At 43.7% G+C, this 23,049-nt stretch overlaps 1 protein-coding gene and 1 long non-coding RNA gene across 7 annotated transcripts in view; one reads left to right on the top strand and one right to left on the bottom strand.

Annotated features, from left to right (window-relative positions):
* Positions 1 to 11,073, top strand: part of FAM114A1 (family with sequence similarity 114 member A1) — a 70,518-nt gene extending 59,445 nt beyond the window's left edge. For all 6 annotated transcript variants that reach the window (XM_027822176.3, XM_027822178.3, XM_043544520.1 and 3 more), the window contains 4 exons: positions 280 to 419; positions 1,714 to 1,786; positions 5,107 to 5,160; positions 8,590 to 11,073. In XM_027822176.3, coding sequence (XP_027677977.2) covers positions 280 to 419; positions 1,714 to 1,786; positions 5,107 to 5,160; positions 8,590 to 8,691 — 369 coding nt within the window. In that variant the 3' untranslated portion in view covers positions 8,692 to 11,073. The remainder of the gene's footprint in view (positions 1 to 279; positions 420 to 1,713; positions 1,787 to 5,106; positions 5,161 to 8,589) is intronic.
* Positions 11,074 to 19,232: 8,159 nt separating this feature from the next.
* LOC122465533 lies at positions 19,233 to 23,049 on the bottom strand. The gene is made up of 3 exons (XR_006290450.1): positions 20,971 to 23,049; positions 20,369 to 20,456; positions 19,233 to 19,487 (listed from the first exon to the last, which is right to left on the bottom strand). It is a non-coding gene; the product is annotated as an uncharacterized LOC122465533 (long non-coding RNA).

Raw genomic sequence — 23,049 nt, 5'->3', positions numbered from 1 at the left:
ACCAGAACCAAAAACTCCACCATAGAAATTCCTGAGGCTCGATACGGCTCCCATTGAAATGAATGGCAGTTTTGCTTTTTCACTTCTCAGAGATAAGCAAGCATGAGGTCCTTACATTGCCATCTGTAGAGATCCCCTTTCCCTCAGGGATAAGTAACAGCTGATATTCCTTGGCTTTGCATGCACTGTTATCACCCAGCTTGTACTCTGCCCTAGTTTACAAAGCCTCTTTTTTAGTCTATAGAAATTATATTACTGTTTTTTTTTGTTTCATTTAAGGAAGTCTACATGCTATCTATTGAAAGCCTTGCTGAGGTAACAGCTCGTTGTATCGAACAGCTTCATAAAGTAGCAGAGTTAATTCTTCATGGGCAAGAAGTGGAAAAGACAGCCCAGGACCAAGCAAAAGTTATGACAAAGTGAATATAATTTTTTTTATTTCTTATTTTTGTCACGAGTATGAGCTTGCTTAACATTCGCAGTTTTATTGAGTCCAGAGCTTTTGCAGACACCATAACACACCATCGATCAACAAACAGGACTGACTTTAGAGTTCCTGCCACTCTATTTTCAAAAGCAATCAAATCACAGACTGCCTGTGATTTGCTGACATGTACATCAGATACATTTTTACAAAAAACACAACGGATGCACAAGCTGATGACTTTTTGTTGCTATATTAGTGATGAAATGTGCGCACACATTTTAGGTGCACTTTTCACCAGCACTACCACAGATAGTATACCAACATGCACAGAATTTGCTTTTGCACCCCACAATAGGGTCTCATCATTTGTACTCTGCCAAAAGGGCACAAAAATCTATTTCTAAGCAATTATGCCATATTCATCACCAACTCATTGCCAACCCACAGGTGTGGGCACCTAACTTCAGGAATCCCAGGTTCAAAACTGGGACCTAAGGATCCAATCCAAAGCCCACTGAAGACAGTACAAAAACTCCCACTGTCTTCAGTGGTCTTTGGATTAACCCCTAAACACATGATCCCAACAAGGTGGTGAACATTCTGGTCCCGATCTAGCAAAGTACTTATGCACATACTTAATTTTAAGCATGTGACTAATCCCATTAAAGTCAGTGGGGGCATTTTTGTTTAAAATTCAGTACTTACTTAAATTGTCTGCTGGATTAGAGCCAGAATGTTCTGCTCCTTGCAGGATTGAGCCCCAACTGAGTTACAGTTATGCAACAAGTCAGTGACAGAGCTGGGACTAGATCCAGATCTCCTCACTCACAACCCTGTGCTTTAACCACTAGACAATGCTCTTTCTATTAATACAATCCACTGCTTTGGAGAGAAAAAAAACTTCATTACATTCGTTCTAGCTGGGGGCAGGAGTATTTATTTCCAGTGGCATTTTTAGTCATTAGATTTGTATAACCTTAAGTAAAGCAATAATTAGACTAAAAGTCTAATGTTTTTACCAAAAACAAAATAAAACCCTGCCATATCAAAAGAGACCAATGTTTGATCTACTCTGGTATCCTGTCTCCAGCTGTAGCCAGTGCTGGATTTTTCAAATCCAAAGCACAAAGCCTCCATCATGATTCTTCTTACCAGTTGGGCAAATCCCAGAACACTTTAAGATAAAATTTAATTGATTAGAAACAAGATTGTCGGCAGAACTTCAACTTCTGAGAGGAAGCAGGAGTATATTTTTAATGTTTGTCTCTTTTCTTTTTTATAACCAGTTTAACAAGTGCCATGTGCAATGAAGTGTTGTCTTTATCTAAGAAGTTTTCTGATTCTTTAACTGCCACCGGGGTAAGATATGAGAGCATTTCCTTTTTATTGTTTGTTTTATTTTTATAAACATAATATCTTTAAGAGAGATTCTCATCCCCTGTGAAAACTGGCTTTATGTGCAAGACTAGAAATAGGGTGGGCTGGAGTCCTCTGCAACCCCAGCCAGATCCAGAACACAGAGCACCCTTTCAGCCGACCCACCACTGTTGGTAGATCCTGTGATATGCCCTGCCTCCGTAGGCTGGTTTTGTAGCGACTGGATCCACAGAGTTCCTGGACCTACTAGATATCCCTCTGCCATTCCCCCAGCCCACTCCCCTTGAGTGGCTCACACACAACCAAGAACTGCAGCAGACCCTTACCCAGCTCCTTCTTTTATATGCATCTGTGTTTTAAAAAAAACAAAAACACCCACATACAACATTGGGAGCATTATCACGGGTAGTATGTTAACAGAGGGGTTTCACATCATAAATTATCCCCACAGCGACTGATAAATCCCGTGGTGTTTGTAATGAGGAGATTGAAAGGCTAGAGAATCTATTAATTTGTCTTTCTGTTTAAACAAAATCACACTCTCGCTATAGCAAGTTAACCTACTTAGAAAACATCCTTCTATTTAGTGCTCTGGCTGGAAACATTTATACTTTGTTCCTGAAAGATGTACAGAGGGTATTGCTAGTGTAACATAGCTTGTGTGCCCGGAAATGGGGGAGGAGCGAAGACCTTTGTGGGAGTTAGGGGAGCAGAAGTGATAAACTCCACCACAAAATATTTGTGAACTTACCTGACAACCAAGTGATCTGTCACAGTCCAAAGGGAAAAAAGTTGCTCTTTAGAAATAGTTTTGTGAAGCCATCTCTGGCAGGGATTATTCAGGGAGCATGAATTCTTATCAAAGACACGAAAGTTTCCCCAGGCCTGTTGGAATTTTAAGAAGAGGCTCCTGCCTGCTACTTCAGGGCATCACTGGATATTTTTTTCTAAGTTATTTAAAAACTAACATAATTTATTGGATTGCTTTTATTTTGAATAATTTACATTGCTTCCAGTTATTTCAGATGAATCTGCCTGTTTCTGCATTTTCTAAGCATGTTTTAGCATATAAATGTATGCACACAGAAAAAATTAGCCATGAAATATTAACCAGACCCAACTCAGGCTATTGAGAGCTAAGGATTTCACAGCAACTTTATTTCCGCCCCTTGGTGCATAGGCATTGAAGGAGGGTTTTACGTTACAGGAACACAGAATTCAGGGCCAAATTATCACTGGCATTTGTGCAGGGTATGAGAAGTTGGGCACAAGGAGCTCTCCCACCCCCAGTATGCTCCACGCAGGGGACAGCCTCAGGCCCTGTGCTTGGTGCAGCAGAACCGCTGCCCCATCCATATGTGCCTTCAGGAGCAAACGTTGTGCCCGCAGGGAAAGAGATGATGTTGGCTCACCACCAGCACTAGGAAGAGCAGGAAGCCTCATCCAACAGGACTGTACAGGCTGTATGGATGGGAGCTCAGCAAAAAATGGTGTCACAGGGAGTCCAGTCCCTCCTTGAGCTCCTCACAGGGACAGTACATCTTTACACTGCTCCCATCTCAGGATGTACAGAATGCAAATTACATGCATCTAACATGATAATTATAATGTGCACGGAGTTGAGCACCAACCCAATTTTCCACATATTTGACTAACTCACATACGTAGCTGGATTGATTCTGGACAAAAGGTAACTGTCTGGGAATTGCCTTTGCAATAGTGGTTTAGAATGGAAAAGCTCTATCATCAGAATAGCAGCAGTGCTATATAATTCAGGCATATAGTCATTATAGTGTAATTGTGGCCTTGTTCCTAAAAGTCAGCAATTATTCAGAACTAGGAAGTATCTCCTTTATTTATTGCTCTAGATTTCTTTCTTCCTGCTTGCACTTACCATTGATTCTTACAATCAATAGTGTTTAATTGACACTACTTTCTCTGTGTTTAAGAGGTTTATTGATAATCAACTAAACAAGGGGATATGGAATAGCTTTTCTAGTTTCGGACAATAAAGCTACTGTTCTGCTATTTCTCTATCTACCCTCCTTCCCTCCCTCTTCCCCCACTTTCTTTTGTTCTTCCATTTCCCTCCAAACTCCCTCTACTTCTCTCCTTCCTGTTTTTTAAAGATATTATTTACAGTATATACTCATTCATAAGCCGAATATTTTTGGTAAAAAAGTGACGCATCAACGAGCGAGGGTAGGCTTATAAGCAGGTCTACACCAAAATTTGATGATTTTAAACTCTATGAAATCATTGAATTGACTATCTAATACATTGTTGTTTTGTTTACCTGGAGCGTCTGCAGGCACGGAGCCCCTCAGTTCCCTGCGGCCGCGGTTCACCGTTCTCAGCCAATGGGAGCTGCGGGAAGTGGCGCGCCACTTCCCATAGCTCCCATTGGCTGGGAACGGCAAACTGCGGCCACTGAGAGCTGCGGGGCTCTGTGCCTGTGAATGCTCCAGGTAAACAAAACGTCCCGACCCACCAGCAACTTACCCTGATGGGCTGGGAGCCAAAGTTTGCCAACCCCTGAAATATAGGGTCAGCTTATGAAAGGGTCATACAGTTTTTACTATTTTTACCTATCCATCTTGGGGGGTCAGCTTATAAACGAATGGGCTAATGAACGAGTATATATGGTACCTCTTCATAAACACACTTCAGTGCTTAAACTGCTTACAAGGTGCGACAATATTTGTCCTGTTTCTTTAACTCTGTTACAGAAACCAAGCAGAACGGGGGCCTGCGAAAGTTCTAAGCAGAAGCTCTACAGTGAATTGAAAAAATACTGTGTTTTATTTGTTCTAATAAAGTTCCCTATTCAGTGTTAGATGAAAGCAATTCTTTCTGCAAGTGTCTGCCATCATTATGTGACAAGGCAAAGTGCAGAGAGAGAAGAGGATCTGACCACATCTACCATTTTAAAAAATGCTCTCCACTGACCAGTCCTAAATTCTTACAGATGGCCTCAAATTCTGTGGCATTTGACATAGCCAAAGAATCAGATAAAACAATGAGCCCATCTTGTACACTGTGATACCAGTACGAGGCAAATAGAGAAGTATAGACAGATGAGTGTTAAATGTTATCAAAAGTAGTATGCCATAGTATTAAAATTATCTTGAATATGTGTATTTCCTTGAAAACCTTATTTTCATCAAATAGAATCAAGCTGAGCCAAGGCCTTCACAAAATTCATACAGCCAAAACTGATCCATTACTAAGCAAATATATTACTGTTAAATATCTGTGTTTAGCCCTGGCATTACATCTTGTCAATATTTGTCTTTCTACAGAGCAACAAAAAGGCAGAGCTCCTTAACCCAATGGTCAATAGTGTGCTATTAGAGGTAAGCTTTCAGTTTCTTCGCAGTAGGAAAAACTTCGATAAACTCATTTTGAAGTGAAGCACACACATTTATGTCCCTATAAAGAACCATAAAAATGTAATGGCATTGTAATTCTGTGCCATCTCATAAACAACTCCATTTTGTGTTCAGCAGTCATCCACAAATGCTGGACCAGAGCAGTAATACTAAATTTTGTCAGGATTCCTAAGAACACTGGCAGAAGTGAAATGTTTTTTTTACTGTGTGTTGTAACGTATTGACTAAGCTGGGTGAACAATTAACAATGTGCAATTTATTCAGTAAGTTTAGCCTTTTTTCCTGCTCAGATATTGCCTATGAACAGACTATGGTTATTAATCTATTCATTATTTGTGATTGTTCACATAAAACATTTGTCAAACAAATAATTTCAGCTCATGGTTAGCTTGAACCAGTTTACTGTGATTATGCCTTCCAGGATTCAGTATTCACAGTTTGAGCTGCAAGGATACTCAAGTATAGTAGTTTTGGTCTTCCTTCATTGGTTGACCTAATCGTCAAACACTACAATGATCTAAAACAAGTTTTATTTTGTGATTAAATTAATCTTGCCCATGATTCCACACACATACAACCACACTAAATTGCACTTGTACAAATGTTCACAAGTGCATAAAAATAAGAGCAATCTTGGTCAAACCAAAAGTCTGTTGAAGTCAAAATGTTTGGGAATATTTTTTCTCATTCTTCACCCAGTTCTAGTTTTGACCAAGAAAGGCTCAGTAAGTTTTAGAAAGTCCCTGCATTTTACTCAGTTTTACACTCAGGTTGAGACAGAAGGAGTTCAAGAGACCATAATATCAACAGACACTGATTGGCTCATATAGGATTAAAGTTTAATATATCTGTGGCACTCACTCTTTTGCTTTGCCAACTAGCCACATATTCTCTTTAAACATAAAAATCTATACAGTACAGAATGCATATTGTTACTATGTAGCTTTAACCTAACACTGGGGACCCATTTACAAAAAAGAGCTATTATCTGAATATTCAATAGCAAATAGACTATTTTGTATTAAATGAGCAATATATTTTAAAACACTGTTGTAAAGATTCCTAGCTTTAGAGTAAAGATTATTTTTATATTTCCTCTTACTGTAGTGTAGAGATTAAAGTTGCTGGTACCTAAGTTGGCACATTTTACTGTACCATACCTCTTGGATAAATTCCTAACAAAGCTTGAGCCAGAACATTTGGATCTGAAGTTGAGGCTCACTCCATACCACAAAGTTTGGGGTATCCAGGTCTTGTATACCCATACGAAGATTTGCCATTAGTCAGCCCAGAATTACAGCATACTAAAGAAATGTGAGCAGCTGTTCTACATTGTATTAGAAATTCAGAAAATAATATACTTGTGCATTTATTCTGCAATATAGGAATAATTTTAAACTCACTGATTTCAGCTGTGCTACATCCCCATGCAGTAGATCTGAAATTAGCTCTGTGGGTGGAACGATTTTCATAGATTCATAGATATTAAGGTCAGAAGGGACCATTATGATCATCTAGTCCGACCTCCTGCACAACGCAGGCCACAGAATCTCACCCACCCACTCCTACGAAAAACCTCTCACCTATGTCTGAGCTATTGAAGTCCTCAAATCGTGGTTTAAAGACGTCAAGGAGCAGAGACTCCTCCAGCAAGTGACCCGTGCCCCAGGCTACAGAGGAAGGCGAAAAACCTCCAGGGCCTCTTCCAATCTGCCCTGGAGGAAAATTCCTTCCCGACCGCAAATATGGCGATCAGCTAAACCCTGAGCATATGGGCAAGATTCACTCGGTTTTGATGCTTTTTGTTGAGGAAGTTGATTCTGCTCCTGACCACACAGAGGTGTATTCCACCTACATTACACACACAACTCTCTCTAGAAGGTGATGCACAGTCAAACAGAGGGGACGGCATACTTCTGTATATAATTATGCTTGCTTGCTATAAACTATTTACAAACAAGAAAAGAGTTATTATCTAAATATGTACTTGAACTTTCAGAAAGCCTTGGATAAGGTCGTTCAGCTCTTAAACTCACTAAGCAGTCATGGGATAAGAGGGAAGGTCCTTTCATGGATTAGTAGTTGATTAAAAGCTAGGAAACAAAGATAGGAATAAATGGTCTGTTTTCACAATGGAGACAGGTAAATCGCAGGTTCCCCCAAGGATGCGTACTGAGACGTCAGTGGTTCAGCATATTCATTAATGATCTGGAAAGGGGAATGAACAGTGTGGTGGCAAAATTTGCAGACAAATAACTATCTTAATTTTATAAGTCCAAAGCTGACTGCAGAGAGTTACAGAGGGATCGCACAAAACTGGGTGACTTGCAGATGACAAGATGGCAGATGAAATTCAGTGTTGATAAGTACAAAGTAATACACATTGAAAAACAATCCCAACTATATGTACAAAATGATGGGGTCTAAGTGAGCTGTTACCACTCAAAGATTTTGGAATCATTATGGTTAGTTCTCGGAAAACATCCATTCAATGTGTAACAGCAATCAGAAAAGCTAACAGAATGTTAGGAACCATTAGGAAAAGGATATATGATAAAACAGTAAATATCATAATGCTAATATATAAATCCGTGGTATGCCCACACCTTGAATACTGCATGCAATTCTGGTCACCCCATCTCAAAAGAGATATAAGAATTCGAAAAGGTACAGAGAATGGCGACAAAAATGATTCGGAGTATGGAACATCTTCCATAGAAGGAGAGATTAAAAGGACTGAGACTGTTCATCTGAGAAAAAAGACAAGTAAGGGGGGACTGCAAGAGGTCTATAAAATCATGAATGTTATGCAGAAAACATAAAGTATTATTTACCCCCTTTGCATATCACAAGAACTAGGGGTCACTCAATGAAATTAATAGGCATCAGGTTTAATACAAACGCAAGGAAATACTTCTTCACACAATGCACATTCAAACAGTGAAACTCATTACCAGAGGATGTTGTGAAAGCCAAAAGTATAACCAGCGTTCAAAAAGGAATTTGATAAATTCACAGAAGAGAAGTCCATCAATGGCTACTAGCCAAGATGGTCAAGGGTGCAACCCCATGCTCTGGGTGTCCCTAAACCTCTAGCTGCCAGAAGTTGGGACTGGAGGACAGGGGATAGATCACTTGTAATTGCCCTCTTCTGTTCATTCACTCTGAAGCATCTGGCACTCGCCCCTGTCGGAGACAGGATAGTGGGCTAGATGGCCCAATGGTCTGACTCTGTATGGCTGTTCTTGTTGTGATTTCCAGGGTACTTGGATAGAGCTTTTAAAATCTCACATGAATTTGTATCCTGATGTAGCACCAACCAGACTGAGTATGAATAGAGTCACTGAGATACATGAAAAATATGTTACTGAATCACATCTTTTCTCTCATTAGGGCTGCAACAGCACTACTTATATTCAGGATGCTTTCCAGCTATTGCTTCCGGTTCTTCAGATTTCACATATCCAGACCAATTGTTTGAAAGCACAAGAGTGACAGTTTCCCAGCAGTTGTCATCACTGTGTGTAAAAGAAACCACAAACCTAATCTCTTTAATGTACGCAATTTGAAGAGACGGCACAAAAGATGTCTGGCCACTGAGGGGCCTTTTGAGGACACTAAAAGCCATTTTGCACATGCAGTACTGAAAAACATTTGAGAAAAATCAAATAGAAGTTCTTTAACTAGATGTAGTTACTAGAATAGGTAATTTCTTTTCAAGTTAGTATATATTCTTCACATTAATTTAAACTGTTTATTGTGTTTATTGAAGTTAGTATCGACTTCATTATGAAGGAGGTAATTAATGTTGACACTTTCAATTCTAAACAGTGATGTCTGAAGGAAATTTGAAAACAATGTTTTTTAAACATTTTGGACCTGATGCACCATTTCAAAATTCCCCATTTTAATTCTCAGTTTAAAATGTTTACTTTTGAAAGTTAGTTTCTGTATTTAACCTTCATTAACTCTCAAGTTAACTTAAGCAAATGAACTCTGTTTTGAGCATTCCAGTATTATTTCTTCAGTGACAGTCTGATAGTAATCCTTAGCACTCATACCGTGCTTTGGTGTTCAAAGAGCTGTACAACATTAAGCAAACTTAAGCTAATGAAAATTATGAAAAATATGCATATCAGACAATATACTGAAGTGAAATTGTCTGAGCCAGTTAGAGCATAGGCAAAACTGTACACGTGCTAACCCATAATTGTATACTTACTGTATTTATGCCAGTCCCTTCACTCTGGCCGAAAGACATTATAGACCAGAGTAGAGGGATTTGTAGAGTAATCATGTAGTTATTTCACAACTACACAGTAAATCAGAAAATACCTTCACTTTGGTTGACAGAACTCCCACTCTGTGTGCCCATAACAAACAAATTGCCTCATCTTCTCAGCCTTCTCCCCAATCTATCATTTCACCTAAATCTGGACTTTAAATACAGATTTTTTCCAATAAAATAGATTACTGCTATGGAGGGATTGGAACTAAGTTTTCCTATAAGGGTCAAAGAGGAGGAGAAGGAGTTATGAGAAGGTTGAGTTGGGTGGAGTGACAAGGTGGGGAGATCACAAGTTGAAGCATGTTGTGGGAATATGGAAGAGGAATTCTGTGCACAGAGCCAGCATGAGAGGGTGGAAAGCACATTTCAGTATAACAGTAATTTAAGGGTTCTTGTGTTAAACTTGGTGATATCCATATTTGGGCTTAATAAATTCGCAGTCTTCAGCCTCAGGGTTTATTTTGCCCAGGTTAAAATTATCTCATGACAATACAAACCTTCAATTGTTTAAGTAGCCGGTTCTCCTGAATTGTCCATGTTTATTACATTTTTCTAATGTAATTAGAATTTAACTAATGTAACTGTAATTCATATTGATATAGTGATGAGCTCTATTTAATTGTAAAATTGTAGCTAACATCTGAATGTATTTAATCGTTGAAGCAATGTGTTCACACATCATAAACATAATCCGAATAGAATACTAGGAAAGGTTATAATTGTATTTGTTAGAAATGAGAAGTCATCTATCTGCGTAGGCATGGTAACTGTAGGGAGCCTAAATAAGAGATGACAGAAAGCAGCTCTGTGTCTCTGCCTTACATAATGAGGTCCATGTTCTGCTGTTATCTGTGTAGTGACTGTGTTTAATATTTCATCATTTAGATGGGAGATACTCATTATGTAGTTCTGTGGTTTGTTATGCACAATTTCTGTTCTGCCTGTGCAGCTGAACTTGGTAAGCTAAACCTGACATTCATTGTTACTTACACCATCTTGAAATAATAGCCCAATATGAAACAGAGGAGCCCTTGGGAAAGTGTAGAAAAGCTACTGTAAACTGGTAGGCAAATTTACTGGCTGGGAAGGTAGAATAAAGCTCTCAACACTAGCCCTCTTTCCTCAAGGCTTGTTTTATTTCCAAATACTAGTCCCAAAACAAAAGCAAATAAATTCAAAATATTAGGTATTAATTGCCCAAATTTTTCCCAGCCTCAACCAGTTGGGAAGGGAGAGGACACATCCTTCCCCTTTGATAGCCCCACGTAGCTACTACAGAGAGACCCACACTAAGACTTCCTAGAACCTAGGTTTCTCCTTTTTGTTCCCCTGCCCTAGAGAGAAGAAGCTTTGTACTTCATTTCCATATACCAGGTCACATGTTTTCTACTAGTCATGTGCCCTGCACCTGCAGCTCCCAGTTTTAAAGGGCACAAGTTCACAAGGGGTGCACTGGGATATGCGCATGCCTCCAAGGCCTAGTGCCTTGCTACAGGTACCTCGTTATTTAAAGTAATATTTTTGTTTAATCACAATGTTGTCAAACCAGTATACAGTGCATGATTAAAACCCTGTTTTTATTTGAAAGAGAGAGTATCACAAAAGGAGAAGTGCCTTTATTTATCTGTTATTACGTCTTAGATGTTATTGACTTCAAATTAGTTTGACCATTAATTATAGTTGAGAAAAGCCCTTCAGTCCAAACCAGACATATCAGAATTGTGCATTCGGTATGGGTAAGTGTGATATTGCTGCCAAATGAATCGTTTCTAAGGAATAGTTATGGCAGTTTCATATTACCCCTATGCAGATGTTAATCTTTTTGGATTTAAAATTGGGCAAGTGTCTCAGGTTTCCTCTGGGGTCCAGAGCAAGATACATATAGTTGAACCTGACAAGGAAACACTGAAGGGAACAGCAAAAATCGGTTGTCTAATAATAATAAAAATGTTCTTTTAACTAAAGGTTGAGCAGAATTGTATGGGAAACCCTAGGGGATACTGTAAGGAGCTGTTGAGGGAAATTATTTGAGACAGGGGATTTCTTATTTAAGGTGGTTTTTAGAACAGGTTTCACTGTACTACTTAAATTATGCATGTAGTGTATCAGTGCTTTGACCTTAAGTGAAAATAATTTTTTTTAAAAAGAAAACTATATATGAAATTCCTTGTAAAATCTGCACAAGGAAAATCTCAAACTACTAAACCCTAAATACTTAATTTTAAAAAATCGTGTTTATGAAAGTCACTTATACTCATGGACAAACCAATTTTTCATATTGTGGAACATGATATTTAGTTGTTGAGTAAAGATTCACTTTTACTATCCAGAGATGAAGGCTTCAGAATAAGCTAGGCTTTTACATGCACTAGATTGAAATAGTGTTTGGGCTGCAATGTCTGCACATTTGCAAACCTGCAAATAATCCCAACTATTTCAGGTGACTGCTTCTAGCTCATATTTTAGTTGGGTTTCAAACTATTTGACAGGGCATTTTTTGTATGTCTGTATCAAAAGTATTTGCATTTTTTTTCCAAAATGGAAGAAAGAAAGGTATAATTTATTTGTTGCTGCTATTTGCTGTTCAATTATAAATGGCTTTTCTCAGTGACTGACTCCTGCATCCGCATCCACTGCCTAACACAGCTGAACAAAGGAACTGCCGCTGCCACTTTTTTGAAGTCCCTTAGATTAGCCACTGATTATCTTTTTCTAAATTGTAAAACATACCTCTTTCTTTTTTACTTGTAATAGATGATTGCAGCCAGCAGCATTTCAGATGTTTTATTAATGACGCCAGTGTCATCAGCAGGTCAGGCTTCATAACCGCTTTAATGAGTCTGAAAGGTAGACGAGTCCTGTTTTGACACATTAGAGAACTTTTACCTTTGTCTGACTCACAGAAGCACTTTTTATCACATGAACAGTCACCCACTAGTAGTAGTATTTATCAGCCATTCTATTTTTAATTCAAAATGACAGCCCTGTCTCTTCTGTTGGTCTCAAAGGAATGGAAAGACTGGGTAAGGACTTTTCTGAGATCTTTTTAAAGCCATCTCAGAGCAAGGCTTAAAGTGACACTGTCAACTAATTTGACCTACTTGGAAATTGTTGCGATCTGACTGGAAAGCCCTCTGGACTTTAAACAAGTATATTTCTTTTACCTAAAAATCAAATTCTGCTACTGAGAATATGAGGACTAAAATAGCCACTCTTATCATAGGCCCTATGTATTTGCATTATTTTGATACCTGACTCAGCATATCAACAATATTGCTGTAACTGTCATGGTTGTTGATGATTGTGCATAAATGTGGAATTAAAATGCAAATAGTCATTATTTCAGCTGTATTCACAAGCCAGGCAGGGAGAAAAAAGGACATGATCTGTGGCAAAGGGGAGATTTATTTATTTTTTTAAGGTCTGATGACAGTACCAGAAGAGACTTTTTTTTTTAAGTGCTGAACATTGTTCAAAATAATGAAGAGATGATATCTAATTAGTTCCAGCAGGATCTGAGTCACAGTCTTTCTGAAGTAAAACAAAAATTAAGCATGAAGAAGATGAGGCAAAGATCAGAACATTCAAAGAAATAAAACACAAAGGAATGAGGGCAGTTACTTTGAAAGAACTGATCAAACTCGATCTGCAGTGCTCACTTCCCCCTATCGTATTTACCTCCAACCCTTCACTCTGAAGTGCAGACCTGCTAAAAAATCAGCAATAGAGGAGTTTCCCCACTTTGATTGTGTCCCATTACCATCATTGGAGAAGATTCACTAATGGAGTTGAGGTCTATTCATTCCAGTTCTTAATTGTTTCCCCCCAGCCCAGAACTTAATGAGACTATTCCCTATGTAACATCATAGTAAAGTGCATAAACTGTAGAAAACAAAACAAACCCCTTAATAAGGGCTAACTGTAACTCTATGAATGAAAGCTGCTGCTGTTGAAAAGGGGAAGCATGAGGACACTACGCCCAAGTAAATGACAGGTCTTTCTCTTGTGCATGACAGAGTGGAGGCACATTTGGCTCATAGGTTTCAGAGTAGCAGCCGCGTTAGTCTGTATTCACAAAAGGAAAAGGAGTACTTGTGGCACCTTAGAGACGAACCAATTTATTTGAGCATAAGCTTTCGTGAGCTACAGCTCACTTCATCGGATGGAATTAAGTTCTCATTAAGTTCTGGGCTCATAGATTCCAAAGACAGAAGTGACCACTGAGATCATCTAGCCTGACCTGTATAACACAGGCCATAGAACTTTCCCAAAATAATTCTTAAAGCAGATCTCCTGGAAAAACCATCCAATCTTGATTTTAACATTGCCTGTGATAGAGAATCCACCACAACCCTTGGTAAATTGTTCAAGTGGTTAATTACCCTCACTGTTAAAAATTTACATCTTATTTCCAAGCTGAATGTGTCTAGTTTTGACTTCCCACCATTGGAGTGTTCTGTACCTTTCTCTGCTAGACAGAAAAGCCCATTATCCCATATTTGTTTCCCATGTAGGTACTTAACAGACTAATCAAGTTACCCCTTCACTGCCTCTTTGTTAAGGTAAATAGATTGAGCTCCTTGAGTCTGTCACTGGAAAACTGTTTTCTAATCCTTTAACCAGTCTCATGGCTCTTCTCTGAACGCTGTCCAATTTATCAACATCCTTCTTGAATTGTTGACACCAGAACTGGACACAGTATTCCAGCAGCAGCCACACCAATGCCAAATACAGAGGTAAAATGACCTCTCTACTATTACTTGAGAATCCCCTGTTTATGATTGCAAGAACCTTTCAGTCACAGAGTCACACTGGAAGCTCATGTTCAGCTGATTATCCACCATGACCCCAAAATCTTTTTTAGAGTCTCTGCTTCCCAAGATACAGTCCCCCACCATGTAAGTGTTGTCTACATTCTTTGTTCCTACATGTACACCTTTACACTTAGCCATATTAAAACACATATTGTTTGCTTGTGCCCAGTTTACCAAGTGATCCAGATGGCTCTGTATCAATTGCCTGTCCTCTTTGTTATGTAGCACTCCTCCAATTTGTTTGTCATCTGCAAACTTTTATCAGTGATGATTTTATGTTTTCTGCCAGGTCATTGATAAAATTGTTAAATGGCATCAGGCCAAAAACCAGTCCCTTTGGAACCCCACTAGAAACAAACCTGCTCAGTGATAATATATTTGTAAACGGAATTACGAGACCTATCGGTTAGCCAGATTTTTATCCATTTATTATGTGCCCATAACGTGGTGCATTCACCTCTCATGAGCACCTCGTATCAGCTGGGTATGATCCCGTCCTCTCTCTCGTGTCCCCTGTAGTTTGTTACCCTCATCAGGCGGGTCTTCAGTGGCTAAGCTCTCCAGTTAAGTCACATATCATCTAAATGGATGACCCCCTTCCAGGATAACAAAGGTCCAAAAAAGGACTATCGCTGTGCCCTCGTTGGTATCTGCAGCCCTGTCTCTGGGCTCAGTTCTCAGCCCCTTCTGTGCTAGCTTTAAGTCCATCTCTGCCCTGTTATAGAGCAGTGCCACCAGGGTTTTCTCCCTGGAGACTCTTTGTCCTCAGTGGTTCTCTGGTGTCCCAGCAATCCAGCCAGCTCACTCCTTAAATTCAGTCCTCTTCCCTCTGACTGTTCCCTGTTTGAGCAGGGTCTCACCCAAGCAACCTTGCCTGAAGAGACTCTGTCCTGTCTCTGTTTGAGCAACGTCTCTCCCATATGTCCTTGCCTTGAGAGTTCCTCTCTCCTATCCCTACTGGTCCCACCCATGAACTGACCTGTGTGACGAAGTGGGACTGTTCTTAATGTTTCCTCTGAATACTGTAGGGGTGCCTCAGTTTCCCCTATGCATTTCTTAAGTCTCTAGGTGGTGGGATAAGGGGGTGTAATTGTTGCAGAGCAAAGGGCCAGTGTACATAAATGGCCGACACTCTGTCTCCTGGCAACTGATGGCCTGGGCCCTTCCCCCCGCAAGGTGAGAGCTAAAGGGTTGGAGAACAAAGGAATCAGGTGACCTCCTGGCTCGGGAAAGGGACAGAGCCGAGAGGAGGAGGAGGGGGTGGAGGATGAGTCAGTTTGGGCTGGCTTGGGACGTGGCGTGAAGTGCAGACGTGCTTGTCTGGCTCACTGCCCCCCAAAATGGACCCGGTTGAGAGGTCCTGTTCTCTGTACCTAAAGCTCTTTTTTAGACCATGTTCCTGTCATCTAATAAACCTCTGTTTTACTGGCTGGCTGAGAGTCACGTCTGACTGCGAAGTTGGGGTACAGGTCCCTCTGGCTTCCCCAGGACCCTGCCTGGGTGGACTTGCTGTGGGAAGCGCACCGAGGGGCAGAGGATACTGAATGCTCAGAGGTCAGACCCAGGAAGGTGGAAGCTGTGAGCTTTTTGCCCTGAAGACAGTCTGCTCACAGGGAGGAGACTTCACCAGAGTCCTGACTGGCTTCGTAGGGAGCAGTTCCAGAGCATCACCCGGGGACTCTGTGACAACCTGCTCAGGCCCTGCAACTCCTTTTAACTAAGCCTGCTGCACTCTGACTGGCTGCTTCCCTGCTGTTTTTCTGGGGTAGGGTGTGATAGGACCTCCAGCAGGGGTCCACAAAGGCCTGATACACCCCATCATAGTGCCATGTTAATTTTATATCATTCTAGTTTTTTTAATCAAAATGTGAGGTACAAAGTCAAACAACTTACAGAAGCCTAAGTCTTTTACATCAACACTGTTACATTTATCAACCAAACTTGTAATCGTTAAAAAAAATCATATTAATTTGATAGGATCTATTTTGCATAAACAGATGTTGATTGGCATTAATATTACCCTCCTTTAATTCTTTATTAATTGAGTCCTGTTATCAGCCACTCCATTATCTTGCCAGGGATTGATGTCAGACTGACAGGCCTATAATTACCAGGGTCATCCCATTTACCCCTTTTAAATATTGGCACACCATAAGCTTTCTTTCAATCTTCTGGACCTTCCTCAGTGTTCCAAGATTTATTGAAAATCAGCATTAATGGTCCAGTGAGCTCCTCAGCCAGATTTTTGAAAACTCTTGCTTGCAAGTTTTCTAGGCCTTCTGGTTTAAAAATGTCTGTCTACCTTTAGTAGCTGCTGTTTAACATCCTCCTGAAATACTAGTGGAATAGAAACAGTGTTATCATCCTATGATTAAACTACATCATTGGGTTTTTTTTCCCAAATACAGAACAGAAATATTTATTGGACACTTCTGCCTTTCCTGCATTATTGATAATTCTATCATTCCCATCTAGTAATGGATCAATACCTTAGTTAAGAAGTTTTTTGTTCCTAATATACTTTAAAAACTCCTTATTGTCCTTGACTCTGCTGGCCACAGATTTCTCCTTGTATCCCTTTGCATCTCTTATCAGTTTTCTACAGTTCTTCTTCGAGTGCTTGCTCATGTCCATTCAACTTAGGTGTGTGTGCCCTCAAGTGCCAGAAGTTTTTCCCTCAGCAGTATCTGTAGTGGACCAGCTCCAGTGCCCCCTGGAGTAGCACACACTTGCCGCGGTATATAGGGCACCGCCGGTTCCCTGTACCCTCAGTTCCTTCTTGCCACCGGTGATGGTGTTGGAACTGTTGCTGCTTCAGCTAGTGTTGTTGCTGCTCGTTCATATGAACTAGTTATCTCTTGTATTATAGTGTATATAGTTTTCTGTAGTGTTTATAAATCCCTTAGCTATAGTTAGAGACTTGGTTCATCCCAAACGTGACTTTGCCTTGGGACGGGGCATACCCCAGTCCCCAGGCTTTAAGCCCTGTTATCGCTGCAAGAGACCCATGCCCGTTAGTGATCCACGCAGCAGTTGTCTGCATTGCTTGGGTGAAGGACACGTTAGTGAGAAGTGCAAAATTTGCAAGTCCTTCAAGCCAAGGACTAAGAAAGAGTGCAATATTCATTTAAGAGCGCTCCTTATGGAGTCGGCCCTCACCCCAGCACCAGATTAATGCTCCAACTTGGCACCGAGTACCTGTACTGAGAGCCCCACCAGGAGCGTCCACTGGCCGGCATCAGTCCCCATCCGTGGCTCCAACCAAGAAGCCCAAGAAGGCGGTGTGAGGCCAGTCTCCAACCTCCCGTAAGGGAAAGGATAACACTGGGTTTGAGCAAGGTCTCATGCCGAGCAACTCTTCACCCACGTCGGGATCTTGGGCCCAAGCTCCCTTGGAGCGATGTAGCCCAACCCACTCCCCGCCAGCTACCCCGGATAACAGCAGAAGCCTCCATCAGCTCCTGGTGCCAGCCACTCCAGAGGCTCTGCAGGTGGCACAGGAGATCATGTCCTTCCCGGTGCCGCCCACACCAGCTCCTGCAGTTCTGTGGTCACAGGGTAAACCCACGTTCAGACTGCTTCGGTCCCCATCTCAGCAGCACCGTTCCCCGTCGCAGGGAATGTCCCGCCAGCACTCGCCCTCCCATAGCATCTGACTGTGAAAGGAAGATAAGGCACAGCCCCATTCAGTCCCCGGACCTTGGGCACAGGCAGAGAGGCTCGAGGCGCAGCTCACTGGCCACTGGTCGCAGACCTTTGGAGGCACGCACCCCCCAGCAGGAGTACAAGTCCCAGCATCTGGTATTTCCGAGATCTCAGTACCACTCCAGGGACCTGTCAAGGGATCAACGTCACCATTCCTCGGACCGTCGCCGATCCCCTATGTCAGCATCACCGCATGCGGGCGCTTCCCCGCACTGGGCTCATTCTGACTCCCGATCATGCTCCTCATCCTGATACCATTCGTCAAGCACGAGACGTAGATCACCGGCTCCAAGCTGTCACAGATCCATCGAGCACCACCGGTCCCTAAAACCCCACTCCACATCGGACTCCAGGCAGAGTGACCTGCACCGGTTGGGACAGAGCCACCATTCTGCTCTGTCCTAGTCACCTGGGAGTGACCGCTCAGGATCCAGCCCTGGTTCGGAGCGAGGTTCCCTGACAGCAGGACAAGCTCCAATACCGGCGGTACCGGCTACATTGTCAGCACTGAAACCAGCCTCAGGCCCAGTGGCTGGCGCCGTGATACCCATGGAACCCGTGGAGGTTCACCCAGCCCTCACAGGCTGCCCGCTCGGTGTCCGGAGCCTCAGAGAGACCAGCTGCCTCTCTCTCCCGCCCTCCTATGGTGCACAAAGCCTTGGGCGCAAGGACCCCGCAGGTCCAAGAGGGAGCAAGGGAACAAGCCCTTGTTTGTGGAGGACACTACGGCACCAGCATTTTCCTCATCATCATCAAACGAGGCTATAATGGGGCCCCCTCCCCCGGTTCCTCCAGATGATGCTAAAGCACACCAAGAACTGCTGAAGTGTGTCACTGCCAACCTGGGTCTTCAGGCAGAGGAGCTAGAGGAGCCTTCAGACTCTCTCCTCAATGTCCTCTGCTCCACAGCACTGTCCAGGGTGGCTCTGCCGCTTCATGAAGGGGTCTCAAAGATTACCAATGCCCTGTGGCCAACTCCCTCCTCCCTGCCATCCATCTCCAAGAGGGCTGAGCGCAAGTACTTTGTGCCATCCAAAGGCCACGAGTACCTGTACACCCATCCTGCTCCCAACTCCCTAGTGGTAGAAGTGGTTAACCACAGGGAGTGACAAGGTTAACCCGGAGCTACTCCTAGGAACAAAGACTCCAAGAGACTAGACTTGTTTGGGCATAAGGTTTATTCATCCTCTAGTCTCCAGTTGACGGTGGCCAACCATCAAGCCCTCCTGGGACGCTATGATTTTAACATGACAAGCCATAGCCAAGTTTGAGGGGTCTCTTCCTGAGGCCTCTAGGAAAGAGTTCTGAGCTATTATGGAGGGAGGAGAGCACGACTGCAGCCAGGGCGACACTCCAAGCGGCGTCAGATGCCATGGACACTGCCGCCCGAACCATGGCCTCAGCTGTTGCCATGTGCCGGGCTTCCTGGCTGCTTCCCTCTGGCTTCTCCATGGAGGCTCAGTGATCGATGCAAGATGTCCCTTCTGTTTGCAGAACAGACAGACAATAATCTCCATGGCCTAAAGAACTCCTGCACGACCCTTAGAACACTGGGCCTGTATGTTCCCGGCCCTGCCCGCAAGTGGTTTGAGCCGCAGCAGCCTCAGGGCCAGGGGAGCCACCCTTGCCAAGAGCCTCCCCATAAGAAATCCGGAGGCTACAAGAGGCTCCTAGCCAACAACCTTCGCAGGCCCTTCAGTCAAGCTCAACCAGCAATAAGCAGGCAGGCAAGTGCTCATTTTGAGGGTACGCCCAAGGGCGACCTTCCGGACTGTTCCCAAGATCCTCCCTCTCCTATTTTTGCCAACCACCTTTCTCCTTTCCTCCCTGCACAGGCATGTATAACATCGAACCAATGGGTCCTCAGTACGGTGGCATGGGGTTACACCCTTCAGTTACTTTCTACCCCTCCTTCCCATCCATTCTCCCCATCTCTCTTCAGGGACCCTTCTCACAAGAGTCTCCTCACACAGGAGGTAGAGGGGTTACTGCATCTAGGTGTAGTGAAGGTCATTCCTCCAGAGTACAGAAACAAGGGGTTCTATTCCCACTACTTTTTAATCCCAAAGGCCAAGGGCAGTCTGCGACCTATCCTGGACCTCTGAGACCTGAACCGCTTCCTAGCGAAGCTGAAGTTCTGCATGGTGCCCCTGGCCTCCATCATCCCCTTCCTGGATCTGGGAAACTGGTACACCACCCTCAATCAGAAAGATGTGTACTTTCACATCGCCATCATTGAGGGACACAGACGCTTCCTCTGCTTTATGGTAAGTCCCAACCACTATCAGTTTGCGGTCCTCCTGTTTGGCCTAGTGACCGCACCGCAGGTATTTACCAAGTGCATGTTGGTGGTGGCTATATTTACCAAGTGCATGTCAGATGTCAAGGGCAGCTCCAGGTCCCAGGTCCAAAGGCATGTCGCGATGCTGTTAGCCACCTACCATTGCCTCAGCCTGTCGGTAAACAACAAAAAAATCCATGTTAGTTCTGGTACAGAGGATAGAGTTCATCGGAGTGGTGTTCAACTCTATCTATCACTGGAGAGATTCAGGGCACTAAAAGACCTCATTGCGGAAGTCTCCACATTTCCCCTGACCGTGGCCAGGGTTTGCCTGCACCTACTAGGTCACATGGCAATGCCAGGCTCTGGATGCGACCCCTGCAGCCATGGCTGGCGACTGTCTACTCCCAGTCCAGGGACCATCTGGAAAAGGTTGTTACCATCCCTGCAACTATACTTACCTCACTGCGATGGTGGACCAACCCCAAGAAAGTCCTGAAGGAGTCCCCTTCCACAGCAGTCCTCACTCAGTCGAGTTGGTTTCGGACACCTCGGACCTCAGCTAGGGGGCACACCTCGGCACCCTCCAGACCCAAGGTATGTGGTCCCCAGAGGAAATGACGCTACACATAAATGTCAAAGAGCTCAGGGCAGTGCGCAAAGCGTGCGCGGTCTTCCGACCTTACCTGTTGGGCAAAGCGATCAGAGTCCTGATGGGCAACACAGCCTCGATGTTCTGCATCAACAGACAAGTAGGAGTGCGATCCTCCGCCCTCTGCCAAGAGGCAATCTGTCCTTGGGACTTTTGCATTGACCATGGAATCCACCTAGAAGCATGTCACCTTCCGGGTGCCAAGAACACGCTAGCAGATCACCTAAGCAGGGACTTCTCTCACCACGAGTGGGTGCTCCACCCGGAGGTAGCTGGCATGATCTTCCAGAGGTGGGAAACTCCCCAAGTGGATTTCTTCACCACCAGGCAGAACAGGCAGTGCCACAGGTTTTGCTCCAGACGGGGTCTGGACAAGGGCTCCCTCTCTGACGCCTTTCTCCTGCCATAGGCAGAAAGTCTGATATATGCGTTCCCTTCAATTCCGCTCATCAGCAAAGTCCTAGCGAAAATCAAAAGAGACAAGGCTCAGGTTATCATGATCACCCTGGCGTGGCCTTGCCAGCACCAGTTTGGGATACTATTAAGCCTGTCGACAATCCTTCTGTGGCCCCTGCCAAACCGACCAGACCTGCTGTCACAGGATCACTGTCAACTATTGCACCCCAACCTCGCATCCCTCCACCTCATGGCATGGATGTTGTGTGGCTGAACCCTGAGGAATGGGCCTGTTCGGAAGAGGTCCAGAAGGTCCTCTTCAAGAGTAGAAAGCCCTCAACTAGACAGACTTACCTGGCAAAGTGAATGAGTTTCTCCCACTGGGCGGCCAAACGGGACATCTCCTCTTCGCATTCTTCGGGGCACTCAATCTTAGACTACCTGCTTCAGTTGAGGAACCAGGGCCTGACGCACTCCTCTATCAGGGTACATCTGGCGGCTATTTCTGCATTTCATCCACCCATCTAGGGGCAGATGGTGTTCCTCCATGTCATGACAGTCAGGCTCCTCAGAGGTCTCGAGAGACTTTTTCCTCAAGTTCAGTCCCTTGTCCCTCAGTGGGATCTCAACTTGGTTCTATCTAGGCTCACAGGCCCGCCCTTTGAGCCTTTGGCCTCATGCTCTCTGTCTCACCTATCATGGAAGGTAGCTTTCCTGGTGGCAGTGACATCGGTGAGGCAAGTCTCCGATCTGTGAGTCCTGACCTCAGAACCGCCATACATGGCCTTCTATAAGGACAAGGTCCAGCTCCGGCCCCACCCAACTTCCTTCCCAACGTGGTGTCTACTTTCCACATGAGCCAGTACATCTTCCTTCCGGTCTTCTGCCCTAAGCCCCATGAGACTAGTGAAGAGAGGTGCTTTCAAGCTTTGGACGCAAGAAGGGCCCTGACTTTCTACCTAGATTGGACAAAGCCGTTCCATAGGTCGATTCAGCTTTTCATCTCTACAGTTGATAGGATGAAGGGCCTCCTGGTGTCCACGCAGAGGATTTCTAACTGTCTGAATGCAGAGGATTTCCTCTTGCATTCGGACCTGCTATAAGTTGGTGGGAGTCCCTCTGCCACCAATCGTCAGAGCCCACTCAACCAGAGCGCAGGCATCTTCGGCAGCCTTCCTGGCACACTTCCCGATCCAGGACATCTGTCGAGCCGCGACATGGTCCTTGGTGCACATGTTCACAGCCCACTTAGCAAGCCAGGGATGATGCTGGGTTTGGCAGAGCAGTGTTTCAATCTACACATCTGTGAACTCCTACCCACCTTCCAGGGATACTGCTTGGGAGTCACCTAAGTTGAATGGACACATAACTGGTGTTCTTTGAGATGTGTTGCTCATGTCCATTCCACAACCTGCCCTCCTTCCCCACTATTGGAATTTCCGGCAAGAAGGAACTGTGGGTGGAGGGAATGGGTGGTGCCCTATTTACTGCAGCATATGTGCACCCACTCCAGGGGGTGCGGGAGCCGGTCCCCTACAGATACTCCTATGGGAAAAACTTCCGGCGCAAGTGCATGTGGTGAGCACACACACCTAAGTTGAATGGACATGAACAACACATCTTGAAGAACACCAGTTACGGAAAGGTAACTGTCTTTTCCTAGCTTCTGATTTGTTGTCATTACTATCAGCTTTCCCTTTATTCCATTTGTTTTATA

The sequence above is a fragment of the Chelonia mydas genome, chromosome 4, assembly GCF_015237465.2.
Source record: "Chelonia mydas isolate rCheMyd1 chromosome 4, rCheMyd1.pri.v2, whole genome shotgun sequence".
NCBI classification, from domain to species: Eukaryota; Metazoa; Chordata; order Testudines; family Cheloniidae; genus Chelonia; species Chelonia mydas.
Note: the sequence above shows the minus strand (reverse complement) of the source record. Positions and strands in the feature narration are given on the sequence as shown.